The following is a 19010-nucleotide window of genomic DNA, read 5'->3' on the forward strand; positions in this document are numbered from 1 at the left end:
TGTATAAACACTTTGCATATTTAGATAGTGGAAATCCATAAATACTGGATGTTATGTCTCCTACCACTTGAAAAATAAGAAACTAAAATTGTTAAAACTTTCCGGTTTGCTGAAAAACTCAAGTGGCATGTTTGCCCACGTGACAACTTGATTAGATTAGCCCTAAATCACCTATCTCTTCATCTTTATACAAAGTGCGATTTTTCTGTGTTTTTCCTTGCGGCCACTGGAGATATGTTACCTTCTGGGAATCTCAACTGTTTAAAGAACACTGACAGAACCAGTCTATGGTTTGATAACCCAACAGCTCAAGTTTCTCCACGACAATAAACACATTCCTGCGGAGGGAGCTGGTAGGAACGTTGGGTTACTCGGTCAATGGCCAGGGTCAACAGCGGCGTGGTGTTTTCCGCAAATATGCCCGACTGTGAGGGCGGGCACAAGCCGGCGTGAATAGGTTAAACGTTGAGTTTTATAAGGGCACCACGGGGTGACCAGCCCTTTCCCACCCAGCCCCACCCCACCCTCCCCACCCAGCCCTCTCCACCCAGCCCCACCCCTCCCATTTTTGGATGCACGACGGACGGACACAATAATCCCCTGTGGGCTGGTGGAACCAGGAGGTTCCTACCAGTATAATATACACTACAGCCTTCATCAATCCACTGCGAAATGAAGACGTCTATACGCCTCGTCAGTCAGTCAAAGTTACTCAGCGAGAAACAAATTAACCCTGGCTGGGCGCAAGTCACCAAAACACACCTCGCCACACAGCCCAGCCGTCGCTGGCAGCACGCGTTTGCTGCCGCAGTTTGCAACGTGTGAATTGCTCGTTCACCAGCATTCGCGATGGGAAGCCCCGATTAGCGCGCCCCCCCCCCCCCCCCGCGGCATGCGCTATCACGATGTGCGGCGGCGACGGTGGCGCCTGCCCTGTGGCGCTTTTTTCTGCTCCCTCTGCGTACGCATTAATTCATGAATAATAATTATTGCACCGCTGCCGGAGGCGGGCGCGCGTCGACGCGTCCCCGCCTTGTGGACGCGCGTCTCTGAGCGCAAGCTGAGTGAGCCGAGCACGCGGCGGACAGGTCCCAAGTTTTTGGGTTTGGTCGCTCGGCTCGGCTCGCTCGGGTCAGTCGCTGATGTTGCGCAACCTACCGGTGGTGGCCCAAGGATGACCGTGCTGCTGCATCTGTGCGTGAGCTTCGCCTTATCCCTGCGCACCTACGAAGGTAAAATGTGGCAACGGGCACGTGAACGGTTAAATGGTACACAGACCCCCCCCCCGTCGTTACGCGTTACCGTGGAAGATCGTCGGTTAAAACAACATGTAATGTGTAGTGGAGTGCTCTTGCAACAACAAACAAAAAAACATCTGATAATATAATCAAGCAGATTTTTTTTCAAACAAGCCTGGCTCTGCTGGTGAAACCCAGAGGGTCGAAACCGGTCCCGGAAGATTGTTTGCTGCAATAAATGCTGCTTTGGTAATATTGGTTCGGGAAGCCAATAGGATGATGGACATGTATGTTGAACTTCTTTCGCACCGTACTAATCGCGTATGTGGAGACTGCTCAGCTGTGGACTTCACAACATTCTACGTACATATGCAGATTAACAGTAATGGTCAAATCATACAGCAGCTTTACACGTACGGTATTTGTTCTTGTGCTTGGACAGAAATACAGGCTGATACATTTCGGGATACCTCACTGATTTCTAATGACCCTCTTATTTCTCAACAGCCGGTTGAATATTGTGAGAGTGCTGACTCCATATCTTACAGAGGAGAGTGTTCAAATGTTAATCTACGTGTATTGGTTGAGATTCGTGGAAGCCATGTTAGAGGCTCTTTAAATAAAATGTTTAATCCCATATATACAATGTCGCTGTTATTTTAGTGGGGTGTCTATAAACGGATCACTTGATAGATAGATCCCACCAATGACCCCATTGTGGCAACATAAACGGGCCTGACTGCTTGATGTGACCTCAAAAGATGAGAATAGGTTTTCCCCTTTTTTCTGGCAACAAAACAGGTGTTGAGATGTTAAAACACCAAACTGAAACCTTTTACAAGGAATCATGTCTGCATTAACCACAATACTTGTGGTCAGAATGCAAAAAAAAACGTACCCTGATAATATATGCATTGTCTTTGAAACTGATTGGTCCACACCGTTTTGAGACTAGGCTCAAACGAAAGCTGTCTCTGATGTGGACCAATCAGTTTAAAAGACGATGCATATATTATATTATCAGAGTGCGTGTTTTTTTTCATTCTGACCACAAGTATTGTGGTTAATGCAGACATGATTCCTTGTAAAAGGTTTCAGTTTGGTGTTTTAACATCTCAACACCTGTTTTTGTTGCCAGAAAAAAGGGGAAAACCTATTCTCATATTTTGCTACTGGCAAAGGAGTCAAAAAGAGTTTGCTGAAGATAATTATGCGAGGCAACATTAGTTCGCAACGTAATTTAATGAACTAGAACGTCGTTATCACGTTGAAGGACTTGCATGTAAATGATAACTCTGTCCTGTAAATGTTATGTTTTCCCATCCTCTTAATAATATTGTACATGCGGTGGAGTAGTGGCGCAGTGGTTAGCGCTCAGCGCCACGAACCCGGCCATCTCAGTTCGATTCTCGGCGATTGCTAACGGGTGACATCAGTCCCGTGTTACACTCCCTTTGATCAACACTGTCCCGCGAGTGGAAAATCGCAGTCACAAAACCCCTGAAGACTGACACGGCGTGGGAAGGCCTCCATCTAGCAGTTGATCAATATATGTCCTGTATATTTGTTTAAACCGAGGTAGATAGCTCAAAGGATACCTCAGGCACGTATCGTCACAGGCAGTATCCGTGTACAATGTGAAGGCACGTATGCATTGGAGTAGAACATACGAAGGCGTTGACGCTATGAGCGACTGTGAATGTGTAATGTTTGTTGTTAGGTATTAAGTGCACCCGACACCACAATAACAAGGTGTCTCTTTCTTCAGTGTGGCTACTCAACACGTACGACGTACTTTTCTAGTGTTTATATTTATCGCTGTATAGACTCACAAAAATACGACGACAATTGTGACTTTAAACAAAAAGGGGTCACCGTAGTAACCCTGAGTGCTTATACAGAACACTGCCACGATACCCTTAACACCGTAGGGCTTTTCGCAAATTGCAGGTATACGTTAATATAGCGTTGTAATTTAATATTCCGATCAAATACTGTCCTGCAATGCTGCTGCATTACCAGACACTTTCATAATAAATGACAGCCGTTTGGCAATCTACTGCTGAATTAGGGCCTCTCTACGCCGTGTCGGTCAAAGGGGCTGTTTAACCATACTTCACCACGCTGGTCAGTGCGGGTTGGTGAAGGCGGGGAGCAACATTATATTTTGCCGTATCTCCTCTCTTCTACTGCCTACCAAGTAGCCCTGAAAGCCCTATGATAAACCTGTTTTTTTTGCATGCGATTACCCATCCAAACGCATTCACCAGGCTCAACGCTGCTTAGCTTCCGATATTTGACGAGTTCGGGTGCATTCCGGGTCATTTGGTCATCAGGCGTGGGTCGACAAGGAACACTGCAAATTATTATTTGACAGTGGTGGTCATTATTCAGGGGATTGGCCACTCACAGAAGGTGCACACGCTATTAATACGCACGCGGCGAAGTCGTCGTTACCGCGGGTAACCCATAGCGATAACCTGGGCACATAACACGCGGTCTGCTCCCCCTAGGGAACAGGCAGCACCGGGTTTGCTCTGCCGAGGTGCAAGCACCACGGGGAGGAGACGGAGCTGGCAACGAGACCGATGTCCTCATCCACAGTAAGAGGACGCCTATACCCCCCCCACCACCCAACTCACCACTGCATACACACTCCCCGCTGTTGCAACAACATCTGGGATGGAGCGCTCATGAGTTCACTGTTCTTTGATATCAGAATCATTTGAACCCGAAATCGCGCACGGTATTCACTCACACTCCAAGCGAGATAGAGAGAGAGAGAGCGTCTCAGGAGGGGCGAGAGGCTATACCTAATAAATGAACTTGAACTTGAGGAACCACGGACGAGCAGGATCGCAGCCACGCGGTGAACTGGCGCAAAAAATTGCCCCAAGCTCTGCGATCCTCGATATTACACGGTGCTTCAAAAAAATGTTCACAATTCTGAGAATTTGCAATAATACAGGGGCTCTGGAGACCACCTGGAGAAGATTCCAGGCACGTGTTGACAATGATGGCGAACAAGTGGAGACTAATTTTTTAAGCTATTAACATACATTTGGCATTATGTTACAGTGCATAATCCGTTATCTTTCCATTAAAAACGATAGTCTCATATAATTTTGTTAAAAAATTTGAAGCACCCTGTATATACGAAGGTGTTCTTGGCCAATGAATAAGAGTTTACATGCGGGAGGAGACCGGCAAAACACTCTTCCGTAAATACGGAACGGGTGGACTTGACATTTTTTTTGCTGTACTTAAATCTCCAGGCGAACTCGGATACAGCACATTGACGCCTACGGGAAGTGAGTTTTTACAGCATGTGTGTGCGGTGATCCTCCACAGTGCTGGTCAACAGGCGTGCACAGCCACTACTGGTCGGACACAATTCAATCTAAAGCAGTCGGGTTTATTGATAATCCAACGCCCGTATAGGACATGGGCCTTTGTATTCTTCGCCCAGCAGTGGATCGACATAGGGCTATGCATTGAATTTATTTAATTGCAATGAATTAATTATTACTGCGCACGCAGATATAAATGATAAAAAAGGGGCCCAACTTGCATTGATTATTCAGACAGCTTTAATTGGAAATCCACGACACTTGTAACCTCTATCCGAATCAAAGAATGCGATCGCGCGAAACGAGATAATTTCCCACAGCGTTTTCCACCACGCGTGCGACAACTCAAAAAAGCCCTTCCAGTAAGCACGTCTGCAGCCGTCACACGGCGTTTTACACGCTGACCGTTCGGGTCGGTTGCCAGAAGCAAACGAAAAAAATTCAATGGACACTGACTTCAACAATATCCACAACGAACGGGAGCCGTATCCATTTCAGGGCGACTCAGCAAAAAACAAAAACACCGCCCACTCTGAGCTCATGGCGTGACCAGGTGACAGCCACTGTTGGAGACATTCAGCGGCAGAGCCAGCAGCTAAACTTAGCCTTTCTGGCTGCAATGGGCACTTGAGTAACTAATGAAGAGTTATCTAAGTTTTGTTTTACTTTTGTGTGGCCGTTAAAGCAACAGCGGGTTCAAGCCGCGCGTTATATATACGGGTGGTGCGGTGGTTGGCACACTTGCACCGCGAACCCGGTCATCTGGGTGCGATGTTCGGCCACAGCGCTAAATATCAGAGGGCGATTTCGATTTAAAGCTTTCGTGACTGCAGGGATTCATCTTCTTGGTTCTTTCGGTAAAGTCACGTAGAAGAGAAGTAATAAAATAATAAAAATAAAACATAATAAAATTATTCTCACGACGTTTCAGACTCTGTCGCCTCGACGGACGTGGTTTTCACCTGAGGACGGCTGCTTGCGTTGTGGCCGAAACGTCGTGATAATAATTTTATTATGTTTTATTTTTATTATTTTATTACTTCCCTTCTACGTGACTTTACCGAAAGAACCAAGAAGATCAGAGGACGAGTGATATCTGAACTGGTCTTGCATGTTCTTGGTTCTTTCGGTAAAGTCACGTAGAAGGAAAATAATAAAATAATAAAAATAAAACATAATAAAATAATTCTCACGACGTTTCGGCCACAACGCAAGCAGCCGTCTTCAGGTGGAGAACAGGTCTGTCGAGGAGACAGAGTCTTGCATGCCCCCCCCCCACCACCCCACCTCACGAATTTGACCTGATCAGCGTTGTCGAGTATGGTCAAACAATCCCCCCTTGACTGAAATGGCATGGGGAATGTTTAATCCAGCAGTGGATTAACAAAGACCTGTACACTCGCATCATTACTGTACATGTATATAATCTGCAGGCATGTAGCGATCTATCGATTCATGATAAATACATTGAGTAGTGCGCATAACAATGGGAATTGTGATTTATGCAAAAATTATGTCAACGATAAAATAGTTTAGTACTTTTAGACGAATTCAGCTAATGTTACAAGTGAGTCAAACAATACAGAGATACAAACCAGGCAACGTAAATGAATACGATTTAAAACCTCGAGTCCTGACATTTCACGAAATCACTGGACGTAGGGGATTCATTTGTGAACCGTTACATGCCCAGTTAAGCGGCAATGAAGATATTAAAAAAACTAGCCCAGAAAACAGCCAAAACTACCGCCGCATGGACAGCATCAATGACAAATGCATACAGTTGTTTCCCTCCAACTGCGCGCATACATCACAGTTCGTGCTGTATGCACACCACACGGCACAGTACAATATTGACACCAATTCACTCGGAATGCAGCCAACTTCAAATTCTCGTGAAAAATGTTTTTTTAGAAGTGGCCAGGTTGGCACAGTGCTCGCAGCACCGCGCTGACACTGCTGGGTTCGAATCTGGGCAGCTGCTTGTGATTAATTTGGATTCTCCGATGCAGCAAGTTCATGGTCTCGGCCTTGTTACCATTGACTGCATTGAACAAATAAAAACCTCATCATTATATTTTCGATTATTTTTGTAAATTTCACCTTTGACAATTTTAAGAGATCAGTTTGACTGCCATACGACTAATATTTCTCTGCGGCGGCGCCTACGAGAAAATTGGACCCGATGTGTGTCAATAAAAACATCAAGATAATTCATCTCAATAGTAGTTCTGCGATATCTGCATCCACAGTCTGTTCTCGAACACAAAGGGTTGCATGAGTGTACAAGAGTTCCAAATAGACAACTCATCTCAGTACATGACCGTAAGAGCGTAATCGGAATAAATATTAGGAAGAGTATAAGAAAAATGTATTTCAAAAGACATTTGTGTGTGTTTTCTTTGCATTCAGTATTGGACCCCACTTTGCCCAAGTCAAACAAGTCGCTGTTGAGCCTGCAGTGCACATGGGCCAGTCAGTCACCAGTCACCGTGCTCATTTGGGTCAATCCTCAACATCAGGTGGAGGAAGCGTTGTCCACCGCCTCAACATCCCAGCCACGTGCTCCCTCCTCGCAGCCGACCTCTTCCAGGTTTGGGACCGACAGTTATGGACCTCAAGAGACAGTGAAAGAAATACCTCAAGCTACGCTGGCCCTACTCACGGCCTCCCTACACTCATCATCAGAAGACCTCGGGTCACATTCACGCGCGGTTGGGTGCGAGGTTTCACTGGGCAGCAGTGAGCCCGGCATTGCCGTGGTCAACACAACAGGTGAGCTGCAGTGGAATCTTATGCAATAGCATTACTGGACAGGACATTGGAAAATATGCTAACACATTCCTGCGGAGGGAGCTGGTAGGAACGTTGGGTTGCTCGGTCAATGGCCAGGGTCAACGGCGGCGTGGTGTATTTCGCAAATATGGCCGACTGTGAGGGCGGGCACAAGCCGGCGTGAGTAGGTTAAACATTCAGTTTTATAAGGGCACCGCGGGGTGACCAGCCCCTCCACACCCAGCCCCACCCCTCCCACCCCCCACCCAGCCCCACCCTCCCCACCCAGCCCCTCCCCACCCTACCCTCCCCACCCAGCCCCTCCCCACCCTCCCCACCCAGCCCCTCCCCAACCTCCCCTCTCCACCCAGCCCCACCCCTCCCATTTTTTGATGCAGGACGGACAGACACAATAATCCCCTGTGGGCTGGTGTAACCAGGAGGTTCCGACCATTATTACAAATTCTGTAGTTATAGAAGCATACCTATGACGGTATCAAACTATAAAATTTAGATTTAAGGCTTTCGTGACTGCAGGGATTCATATTCTTGGTTCTTTCGGTCAAGTCACGTGAGAATTTTGTTGTTTTTTATTTTTATTATTTTATTATTTCCCTTCTACGTGACTTTACCAAAAGGACCAAGAATATAACATTTAACTTAAACTTTTTTTTATTTTACCGGGTAAGGCCCACTGAACTATTCAACTCTTTTTCAGAACTCGACCTGGCCACAAATGATAGCTCAACGAAGTGACTTATCACTTAGAATTCATAGCCACCAAATACTCTTAAACACAAGATTTTTAATGTGAAGGGGAAAACCGGGGGACCTGAAATAACCCACGTGATTACGGGGAGGACATGCAAACTACAAATATACAGCAGACGTCAGGGTCAGGATAAAACCCACAACCTCCAGTCTACCAGGCGCGGTAGTTATTAATGTCTCACCACCGTGGCGCCCAGTCTCAGACGCTAGATAGTTTGTCCAGTACGGTACTTGGATTGGTGGCCACATGGTTAAAACAAGTGTTGCAAGCTGCTGTGGAGCTTCGTTGTCAGCAGAGTAGAGTTCAGCAAAATCCATTGCTTACTGTGCAATGCTCCAGTGTCGATGCTTCCCATCTTCATCAACTTGCATTGCCCTCGTGGTAAGGTATATCAGGGACGTGCGGTCAGGGGAGGCAGCTATCACATCTGCCTCACTGAGGGGCACGTGTCTAACACGCCCCCTCCGTGAGGACACGCCCCCTCCGTGAGGGCACGCCCCCTCAGTGAGGCCACGCCCCCTCAGTGAGGCCACGCCCCCTCAGTGAGGACACGCCCCTCAGTGAGGACACGCCCCCTCCGTGAGGACACGCCCCCCTCAGTGTGTGAATCTGGCTCTGACACGAGCCAGTGCCTCCCCAGCCAATGACCTCACCGCACGTCACTGAGGTATAGTCAAATAACCTCCATGATTTAGATTTGAAGTTTTCGTGACTGCAGGGATCCATACTCTTTGGTTCTGTCGGTAAAGTCACGTAGGTAGAAAATAAATTAAATCACGACGTTTCGGGCGCAACACAAGCGTCCGTCATCAGGTGGAACAACCACAGCAAGAAACAATTGCCAAAGTTGTTTCTTGCCAAAATTGTTTCTTGCTGTGGTTGTCCCACCTGATGACGGACGCTTGTGTTGCGCCTGAAACGTCGTGATTTAATTTATTTTCTACCTACGTGACTTTACCAAAAGAACCAAAGAGTAGCCTCCATGATCCACATTGTATATGGAAACCCTCGTCCAGCAGTGGATTGACAAAATGGCTGCACGTATACGTCACCAGTCACAATGTATTGTAATGATTGTACAACCCTCTTAGATGGGCCGTTCAACTTTTTTTATTCAAACAGGGGAAATGTGTGGCTGATCGGTAAACACTTGCCTGCCATTGCTACTCTACACACTTTAGCAACCAGACTTTTTTTTGTCTCATCCACACTGTTCAACTACCACACTGGAGCTCAAACACTTCTCTTTCTGCTTCTTTCCTTGTCGTCGATTCTGTAATTTACGAGAGAAGACCCTATCAAGACAGAAAAATAAATAATATTTTTTTTTATTAAACACGCTTTAATTAAATGTACCGTACTCGTAATGGCAAAACTCCACGACTCCAGGAAGTGGCCCCGATGCTTGCCATAACGTAAGGGACCGTGGCCAATTACAGCCAACGTCAGTTTACTGTGAACAATTAGACCCAAGCCGAAACATAACATGTAAAAAATAATGTTTAAATTTTTTTTATGATAGAATATAGTATTGTCATCAGTAAAACATAAGTATACGAAATTTGCAGTCGATGCCACATTGGGAAGTGGGTTAAAATTGAGTTACAAGATTTGAAGATACGACAACAACAACAGACAGTGAGTTAAAGAAAAGCGTGTAAAAAAATAGTGCGGGCCAGAAAACCCATACGTTTCAAACTACGCGCAGAAATGTGTAAAAAGCACTCACAAGCAGTTCCTGAACCAGGGTATTGTGTCCTCTTTTGCTGGGTCACCATCAAAATATATTTGAGCAAATGTGGCAAACTGAAGGCCCCATGCTGAAGCAAATACAACACCTGAAAAATCACCCAATTGCAATTACACATAGCAACATCGCCCCCTACTGCGAAAACGATGCTTTCCTGGGTAAACAAGGCTAATAATAAACATACTGTATATGTAATTGGTGCATCCTGTTATCCTGAATTTGCCACAACTTCTGGTTACTCCTCTTATCTACAGATTCCCGCAGATAATAGGATTGTCACACGGATAACAGTGTCAATTTGGAGGTGTGAATAAGAAGTGCAGATAACAAAAGGGTGGGATATGGTCTAATATCGCTGCATTATCAGAATGTTTCGTCACACCCTGCCAATGCGGCACATGCCGTTGATATTTAATTGGTGGCGGAATAGTGACGTGTTTGTTTCACGCAGTCTCTTTACAGGAATTTACAACTTGCTCCTTCATGAGCAGACTGACGCCAAGAGCCAATGTCGATCCAACGGAAGAGCCACATGAAGGTGACCTACCATGAATTACCATCATCATCATCAATATCATCACAGATGAATATCATCGCAGATGATATTGATGCAATTTTTTTGTCACGTAGACTAAAAGAACACCAAAGAAACATTAAATTATCTCAAACACAACTGTCGGCAGTGGCAGAGCATGCTTGTCAACAAGGACACTCAATTGATTCTTGCCCGATGAAGCTGATTGTAATTATCAGCGAAACGTCGTACTACTCAAATTTTAAAATGCTGTTGATTCTCTCTTCAGCACGCCAGTGGGCTAAAGAAAAGTCAATTAATTTGTCCTTTGAAAACGTGACACATTTTTTACTGTTTGGCCGTGTCGGGTGGTGGAGGGTTACGACACATTTATAAATAATGCAATCTGACCCAAAAACCTATATTATGAATGATATTGATGCTGATGACCACCGCTCACTTACAGACTTTGAGGTATGGGATGTTGGGTGCTACATTACCAAATGCGCTATAAATTGACACCTAATTACGACAAAATAACAAGTTAATTGAAAATAACAACAGGTGTCTTTTTCTACTGTCACACAGGGATGGAAAAATCGACATTTCAGCTGACTGGCTTTCAAAAAATTTTGAGGTTGACAGAGAAAGAGTGCTACATAGTCTTGGCGAGTGATGTGGAGTGGTAGTTAATGTCAGATAATGGCCTCGCTGGGACGCAACGGAGCATTCGATTTACCATTCAAGATTTGAAGTTTTCGTGACTGCAAGGATCCATACTCTTTGGTTCTTTCGGTAAAGTCACGTAGGTGAAAAAATAAAAATAAATAAATCACGACGTTTCGATTGCAACACAAGCAATCATCATCAGGTGTGACAACCACAGTAAGAAAACAGTTTTTTTTACCGAAGTGGGAGAGATGCCGGAGTTAAGGCGTTTATATAAGTCAGAGAGGGGAGGGGGTAAGGGGAAGGGGGAGCGTTGCGTGTCCACTAAGGGCTGGGACGTGAGACTGGGCATGATGGGGGGGGGGGGGCTAGAAGTAAGTGGATGATGGTGATGATGATGATTGCTTGTGTTGCAATCGAAGCGTCGTGATTTATTTCATTTATTTTTTTCACCTACGTGACTTTACCGAAAGAACCAAAGAGTATAGATTTACCATTGTTAGTATCCATTCTGGAAGTTAATAGGTGGTCTGACTGGAGTGTAATAGGCGAGTTAGTGGAAGTCAATTCTTGAATAGCATTAAGGTCAGGAAACTGATTTTGGCTCTGAGCCTCAAGACGAGTGTAGCCTCCGCTTCTCCCGTCATCCTCAACGCAACCTCAAGAAGACCAGCCATCAGAAACGCAGACACCTCAAGTGATGGAATAATGAAATATATTATTTTTTAATAACCTGTTATTTTCCGTATAAGTTCGCTGAAGCAGCAATTTGACCACGTAATTACCATTCCATTATCGGCATGAAGGGTTCAGCGATAATGTATAATTGTTAACCTAACATTTCAAAAACTCCTGAGTCACCCACTATTATTATTACTATCACTTAGCAACACAGCAAATGTATCAATTTGTTTTTCACGATGAAAGTGGCTCCCTTGAGAGGTCAGGAAATTACTGTGAAACTGAGGAGCGATGGAGAACTTCTAAATGTAGATCGATGTGTTTCAGTCAGTACCCAGCTCAAGGCCTTGATCCCATCGTTGGGAGCTCTTCTTTATTTTTCAAAAGTTTATATATAAAAAAAAAACCAGGCAGCACTTGCCTTTCAGACGACACGAGCTGGGAACGATTCCAATCCTAAATATAAAGCGCTGCAGCATCCAACATCGCCATCTCGTGAAATGGAATGCCACGCCACTGCGATGCTTGCTGACGATGTGTTCACGTGAACTGAGAAACGTTTGCGATGACTGAGTTTACGTTTGCAATGACCGGGTTCACGTTTTCAGTTATCGAGGAACGTTTGTGATGACCGAGTTGAACTACTAGACTAAAACTAAACTATTTTGTATTTATTTTACCATTGAGCTGTAAAGCCATTTTTGAGAAGCGACCTTGCCACAAATGATCGCTCAACGAAGTGGCATATCATGTGGAAATTGATCGCAGCCAAACACTCTAAACGCGTGTTTATAAATGTGGAGGGAAAACCTGGAGGACCTGTAAAAAATCCACACGACCACTGGGAGAACATGCAATCTTCAAATATACAGGCATCATCAGGGTCGGGATGGAACCCACTACCTCCTGCATATCAGGCGAGGTAGTTAACATCTCGCCACCACTAACGATGTGACCGGTGTGGGTGTGTGTGTTTATCGATGGCTCACAGGCCAGAAGGACGAGGAGCTGGCGTTCCGACAGGAGCAGGCCGCGATCGTGAAGGTCATTCTCTTCGTGGTGTGCACGATAGCAGCCATTGTTCTCATGGTGTTCGGAGTGTTTGAGGTCAAAATGGAGGTGCGCTCAGCTAAGATTTCCACACACACCACCAAATGATGACACGTGGGACAGAAGATGATTTGGGGGTGGTGGTGGGGGGAATTTGGGGCAGAGACTTTGGATAAAATCATTTTGGGAGGGGAAGGCCAGAGCAAGTGGTCAGGGCAAGGCTCGAAAGTGGTTTGGGTAGACAGCCAGACCACAGTGGAAGAGTGTCTCCATGAAACAAAGAGACATGGAGAGGGACGAAGAGAAAGATACACAGACATGGAGAGAGATGAAAAGTATACCTTGAAACATAGTGACGGATAGAGAGATGTGGTGAGACACGAAGAGCAGTGCTTACTCCCACTGTTATTTAGTCTGTTTTAGGGGGCATTAGAATAGTGTAGAGAATGGAGGAGGCAAACAGCAGGACCCATTTCAATCCCTGCATCAGGGCCCATACCAACCACACGATACCACTCCTCCTCAACGTTTTGTTGCCAAATTTTGCAAAGCAAACCATTCAACTAAAAATGGACATCGTTATGTAATACCTGCACTTGTATATTTTTTTACAAATATCATGTGTACATAAATGTGATTCTTATCTAATGGTATTGCTTTCACACTCTCATGTTTTACAGCAAATAAGTGCTGTCGTCTGCAAATTGATCAGGGCACGGGATGGAAGAGTAAGTGCTACAATCTTATTATCACTATCATCAGCGTGTTGGACGAAGGTCTCTCCAAGTCTTTTAATAAATACGCTTTCATATTATATAGCGTCATTCATGCCAACAGCATCCCACAACGCTGTACATGAATTTTATACAAGGACCAAATCTCATGGACGCGGTCGGCTGCGTACGGCGCGAAAGAAGCCCAACACACACAGATCCACAATGCATCTCGCTGTGCCGCACGAACTCATCTCATTGCTCTGATCTCATCACTGATGTCATCACTGATCTCATCTGATCATCACTGATCATCACTAATTTCATCTGACCTCATCACGAGCTGATCTCATCGCTCCATAATCTGCGGTGGTCATTCTCTTGTGCGTGTTTCTTGCTCAGTCTTCGTCACTATCAAAAGTCTCTTCCATCGATCATTATCCTTGATAGCGATGTCTACTACTCAAGCCCATTTACTTTTCTTAACAGTCAACATGATGTTCCTAATATGTGTTTTTTTAAGTCACGTGTTCCTCTTTGTCAGTGTAATTCCCAGCATGCGCTGCTGCATGTGTCTTTGTGCACTTTCCAGCTTTTGTTCCACTCTTTGTCAATGTCCACGCGTCCCATACATGCGTCTTAGCAGGTAATATACACTCATTTTCTTCCATCGGCATATTGTATAGATATTTGCTCTTCAATTTTATCAAGTAAAATTTTCTAAAAACATTCCAGCCCACTTGCACTTGTTTCATTGTCATAATTTTTTTATCGCAGTCCACCTTTAATAAATGATACTATTATGAATTTAGTGGTAGACTCAGTGCAAATTGACGCAGTCATCCGAGCTTTCACAAACCAAGGCCCGAGTAAAAATATTTAGAAACTATTAAATGCATTTACACCAATGGAAACGGCTAAAATGAGACTGCGTGAAGAAAGTCACAAAGGGGGTTGGGCAAGTAATTCACAGTGTCAGATGCTTTCCAAATAAAATGATTGCAGAATTTTTGATTTACACTTAAAAGGGGAAATTACTAACCATCTCAGATGTGCTGAATAATTGAAGATCTTAATCAAGAACGGCTGCAACGTTTTGTTCAAGATAAATGAGACAATTAAAAAGTCACTTACATCATATTCGCTAGACAAATGAAGATATTAGTTGGAGAGACACGACTGCAAAATATATTCTACGTCAGTTATTGAAAGTGGCCCGGTATCAACATAAATAGACTGCAAGTATACGACTTGAATAGAATCGAATCTCATACCCATGGGTCAATGTGTGTATTGCGAGCTTGAGAAGCGACTGATAATAGACGCTCCGTTACTTGCTGAATGACTTCTGTTATACTTCACAGAGCAAGGCGGAACCTGCTCGTGGAGTTCGTGAAGCCAGGAATGGGAGCACGCAGGAGCATCGGCACTCGTTTCAGAAGATCCCTGCTCATAAATCCGACTTGATCCTCGTAGAGACAAAGTTTTAGATCCGTGTGGGTGTTAGGATCTCAGGATACAATACTAGGCCTTGATTTGTTTTCAGCATAAAGCAACATTGATTAATCCTTATTCCTGAATATAAAGTTGCGTGGAATTCACCATTATTTATGGACATCACTAGCAAGTATTCAATTAGACATGGGTGTTCACTTTAGCTGTAAACATTTCAAAGTGGAAGTGTATGCAACATTTCTGGGTTATATCAGAGCCATGAATGTTGCAACCTGCAACGTTTGAAAGTAACATTGTTTATCAGGTTGGATGTGGTTAAGTATAACTTTACGCACTTATATATATAAATGCAATAACTTTTTAAAATATAGTACACAAATAGGTGATTTAAAGAGGAAATCAGGAACATCGGCATGCTTGGCATATCAAGATGACGTCACCGTTCCTGTGCACATTCTTGTGAAAGTCACCAACTCAAAAGGGATGAGATTATGGATGTTTTTATATTTATATACAGCAGTGTAACGAGGCAACTGTATACCGGTTCCATCCTGCAAGGACTCATCAGTACAATGCAGGCATCATTGCATAGTGTTTCCACGAGGGTTGCTACTTGTCTTGGTCTTCCAGGGATCACGCTCTTGTCGAGGTAGCTGACCTGGATAATCCGTTAGTCTTCACGCAACATTTGGCAGTTGTATAATAATATGGTGCTCAAAAAAAATGTGTTCCCATGTGGTTGTCCTCTCTTCTGGTATTGTGTGATATTCTTTTTTTCCAGTGATATGTCCAGTTCTTTTGTATTTCAGAGGTATCTCAAAGGTGGCAACCCTAGACAATTAAAAAGTTACATCAAGTTCGCGAAACAAAATAGCTGCAATCGGCCCATAAGCCCCCGGCTCTTGCATTAACTGCGTTGCAACGTCATTTTATGTCCGTTGAAGGCGAACGACACGGCAATCTATTCCTCTCGACGAGCTCTACACGAAGCGCTAATCAAAGTTTAAAAGTTTTGTTTCTTCTGCGCATTCGTCCTCGCTGCTGCGCTTGGGCGACATGACAACAGAATGATCCGTGCCAGGTGGGTCGCGGCCTTTATGTGCGTGGGACGGAGTCGCCAAAAATACATGAATTACGATTTTGACTTGCCCCAGGGTCCCGCCATAAGGTTCATTATGGGAAAACTCGGGTTTGGTTCAGGGTTCATAATATCCACCCCTTATGTATGTTACTCTACTTCAACCCAAACATTAAACAGGACGTATTTTGAATGTAAAATTCGATTAACGTTTTCTAGTGTTCAATAAAACTTCGTTTACAATGCACATTATCAGAGTTATGTTCTTTTGTTTGTATTATGACTGCAGGTATTGCGGTCTATGCAAACATGACTCCTTGTAAAAAGGTGTCAGTTTTGTTGCCAGATAGAAGGGTAAAGAACCAATTATCATATTTTTACTGGCAAATGAGGTTCCCATAGTGTAGATGCTTGCCCCGAGCTCTCATACTCTGATGGTGCATTGTCTTTGAGTTGTGCGCCTTTTGGCGTCATCTGGTCCAACCCATATGAGACTAGGCTCTAAGGAAAGCTGTCTCGGGTGTGGACCAATCAACTTCAAGGACAGTGCACATTATCAGAGTTATGTTCTTTTGTTTGTATTATGACTGCAGGTATTGCGGTCTATGCAAACATGACTCCTTGTAAAAGGGTGTCAGTTTTGTTGCCAGATAGAAGGGTAAAGAACCAATTATCAAAACTTCGTTTGATAAATGTATAGAATTAAAACAAAGAACGCAGTGTACAATACTGTACATGTATCCGTGTGCAGCATGGGTGGAAAAAACCCGATTTTTCCAGCGACAGGCATCGGGTTTTTTCTTTAATACAATTAAACACGATTTAGGGGAATTAAAACCTGGTTTAATGAATACGAAACTCTGATCCAAGGCTTAGGCTGCTTCCTCGTCGGTGCTGCTATTATTGTACTCGGGGGGCCGTCGGGCACGGGGTAGTCGTAGAATGCGGCGGGCAGGTTGGTCTTGATGAACACGAGCTTCTCCTCCACAATCGTGGGCGCCAGTGAGTTCCTTGGCTTGGAATGGATGAAGCCCATCGTTGAGAAGTTCCGCTCGAATGCCGCAATTAGAACCAATTAAACCGGATTTCTCCCAATCTCAGATGATCGGGTTTAACATAAAAAGACAATTAAACCCGACTGTGCCACCCTTGGTGTGCAGTAATGTAAACTGCAGGAAGAAAAATCTGAACCCCACTGCCTCACTGGAGGCTAGGAACACTTGACCTGGGACCCGGTGTAACAGGCCGGAGTATACCCGGGGTTAAAACGGCCGAGGTTCGATTATACCCGGGTATATTATGGCCTAGGACAATTTATACTCTGGGGTATATTATGGCCTCGGCCAAATGATGCCCCTCTAGGCCAAATCATACCCCCATGATAGTAATTGTGTTGAGCGATATACACATGAATTAGTAAATTTTTCCAACATTTTATTTAAAACTGTAAACACATACACTGTGATTGCTTCAACCAGAAAAACTTTAATAATAACCCTAAGCCTAAAAATGCTTCAATTGATCAAATTGAGATTCTTACTTCCATTTATACGCTTTTTAGATACAGATTGAAGTTCGTTGTCGGCTGTTTTGCCTTTGAACTTTCACACGGGGCATATTCTGGCCTGGAGTGGTATGGTCTGGCTCAGTCTGGTTTAAACCCCCGGGTATAGTTTAGCCTAGGACACTTTATCCCCCTAGGGTATACTCTGGCCTGGGCCAAACTATACCTGGGTTTAATCGGGGCAGGGGTTATTTTAGCCTGTTACACCGGGATGTTGCCGCTTTCGGGGCCAGGGTGGCGAATTTGTCCTTCCGTGGCAGCATCATCGCGGGCAGTGCAGTTACGATGCATCCAGGAATCTTGCGTTCAACCGCGAATGGCCGAGCCACAGATGCGCGATTGGCGAACCGTATCTCAATACATTTATCTGAAAACCGCCACAACTAAACCCGTCGAGAGGGAAGGAATTGTCGTACTTGCAGAAGCCGGATCTAAGGAATATTTTAATTGATTGTGGGACCATAGCATGGGAGTGAAATGAAATAACAAAACTTTAAAAGAACTCGTTCAAAGAAAGACACGTAGCAATAACAAAAACAAACCCACACATGAGCAAACGGTGCAGAATAAATAATTACATTTAAGAACACGCTGGAACATATAACATGATATGCGTTTCGATGTACTGTCTTGCAAGTAAAAAAAAGTGTGTATGTTCCCTACTGATTGTGTGATACGTAGTGAATGTATTTAGAGTGGAATTTGTAATGGGTAGCTGTCAAACCACAGTGTTTCTATTAAAATATTAACAATGTAGCAACTTTGTCCTTGTTGGTAGATAATGGTGAGGATTTGAATAGGATGGATGCCTGTAATCGGGCCATGTACCGGAGCTGAAATATTTTTTTAAAAATATGCACACGCTGAGGTACACAATAGGGATGAGTTTTCGAATTCAACACTTGCAACCTAGCGTTGTGACATCGTCTCATTGCAGCCATCACCGCCCTGGATGGGTCTCAAACGGCGTGGCTAACATGTGAAGCTCATCGCAAATGAACAAATCAGACTGTGGTGCTGCAGCGGTTTCTAATGGTGAACAACTTAAAATGCCATCTTCGTTAGGCAATTCGCGCTGAAAAGAATCGTTCCGCTTGCATTTTTTTGAAACGCAACAAAGCAATTTTTTTCGAAAAGTTTTATTTAAATTACAAAAATAATTTCTCATCACCAGCCGCTTGGTGGGACGGCTTCTCCCCCTCCCAATGCCCCCTAGTGGACGAACCGCGCCTGGAGAGCCCAACCACCACCCGAGTAGAAGAGCCCCTTCTGCCAGCAAGTGGCGTTGAGCAAAGTCAACAATTTGTGTGGCCCACTGGGACAGAGGTGGCCGGGGCGAGGGGGGGGCGAGGGGGGGGCGAGGGGGGGGCGAGGGGGTGGGCGAGGGGGGGGGCGAGAGGG

At 44.6% G+C, this 19010-nt stretch overlaps 1 protein-coding gene across 1 annotated transcript; it reads left to right on the forward strand.

Annotated features, from left to right (window-relative positions):
* Positions 1 to 1078: 1078 nt before the first annotated feature.
* On the forward strand, positions 1079 to 18523 carry LOC133348515 (uncharacterized). The gene is made up of 7 exons (XM_061561366.1): positions 1079 to 1232; positions 3752 to 3841; positions 7001 to 7363; positions 10337 to 10423; positions 12741 to 12868; positions 13480 to 13527; positions 14877 to 18523. The coding sequence occupies exons 1-7, from the start codon at positions 1175 to 1177 to the stop codon at positions 15000 to 15002; spliced, it is 900 nt and encodes a 299-aa protein (XP_061417350.1). The 5' UTR covers positions 1079 to 1174; the 3' UTR covers positions 15003 to 18523.
* The last annotated feature ends 487 nt before the right edge of the window (positions 18524 to 19010 follow it).

Source organism: Lethenteron reissneri, chromosome 27 (assembly GCF_015708825.2).
Source record: "Lethenteron reissneri isolate LAM-NWPU_2019-01 chromosome 27, ASM1570882v1, whole genome shotgun sequence".
NCBI classification, from domain to species: Eukaryota; Metazoa; Chordata; class Hyperoartia; order Petromyzontiformes; family Petromyzontidae; genus Lethenteron; species Lethenteron reissneri.

Coding starts and splice junctions, on each gene's coding strand:
- LOC133348515 (XM_061561366.1), top strand. CDS start 1,175: ATGACCGTGCTGCTGCATCTGTGCGTGAGCTTCGCCTTATCCCTGCGC. Junction 3,842..7,000: donor GACCGATGTCCTCATCCACA/GTAAGAGGACGC, acceptor CTTTGCATTCAG/TATTGGACCCCACTTTGCCC. Junction 10,424..12,740: donor AACGGAAGAGCCACATGAAG/GTGACCTACCAT, acceptor GATGGCTCACAG/GCCAGAAGGACGAGGAGCTG.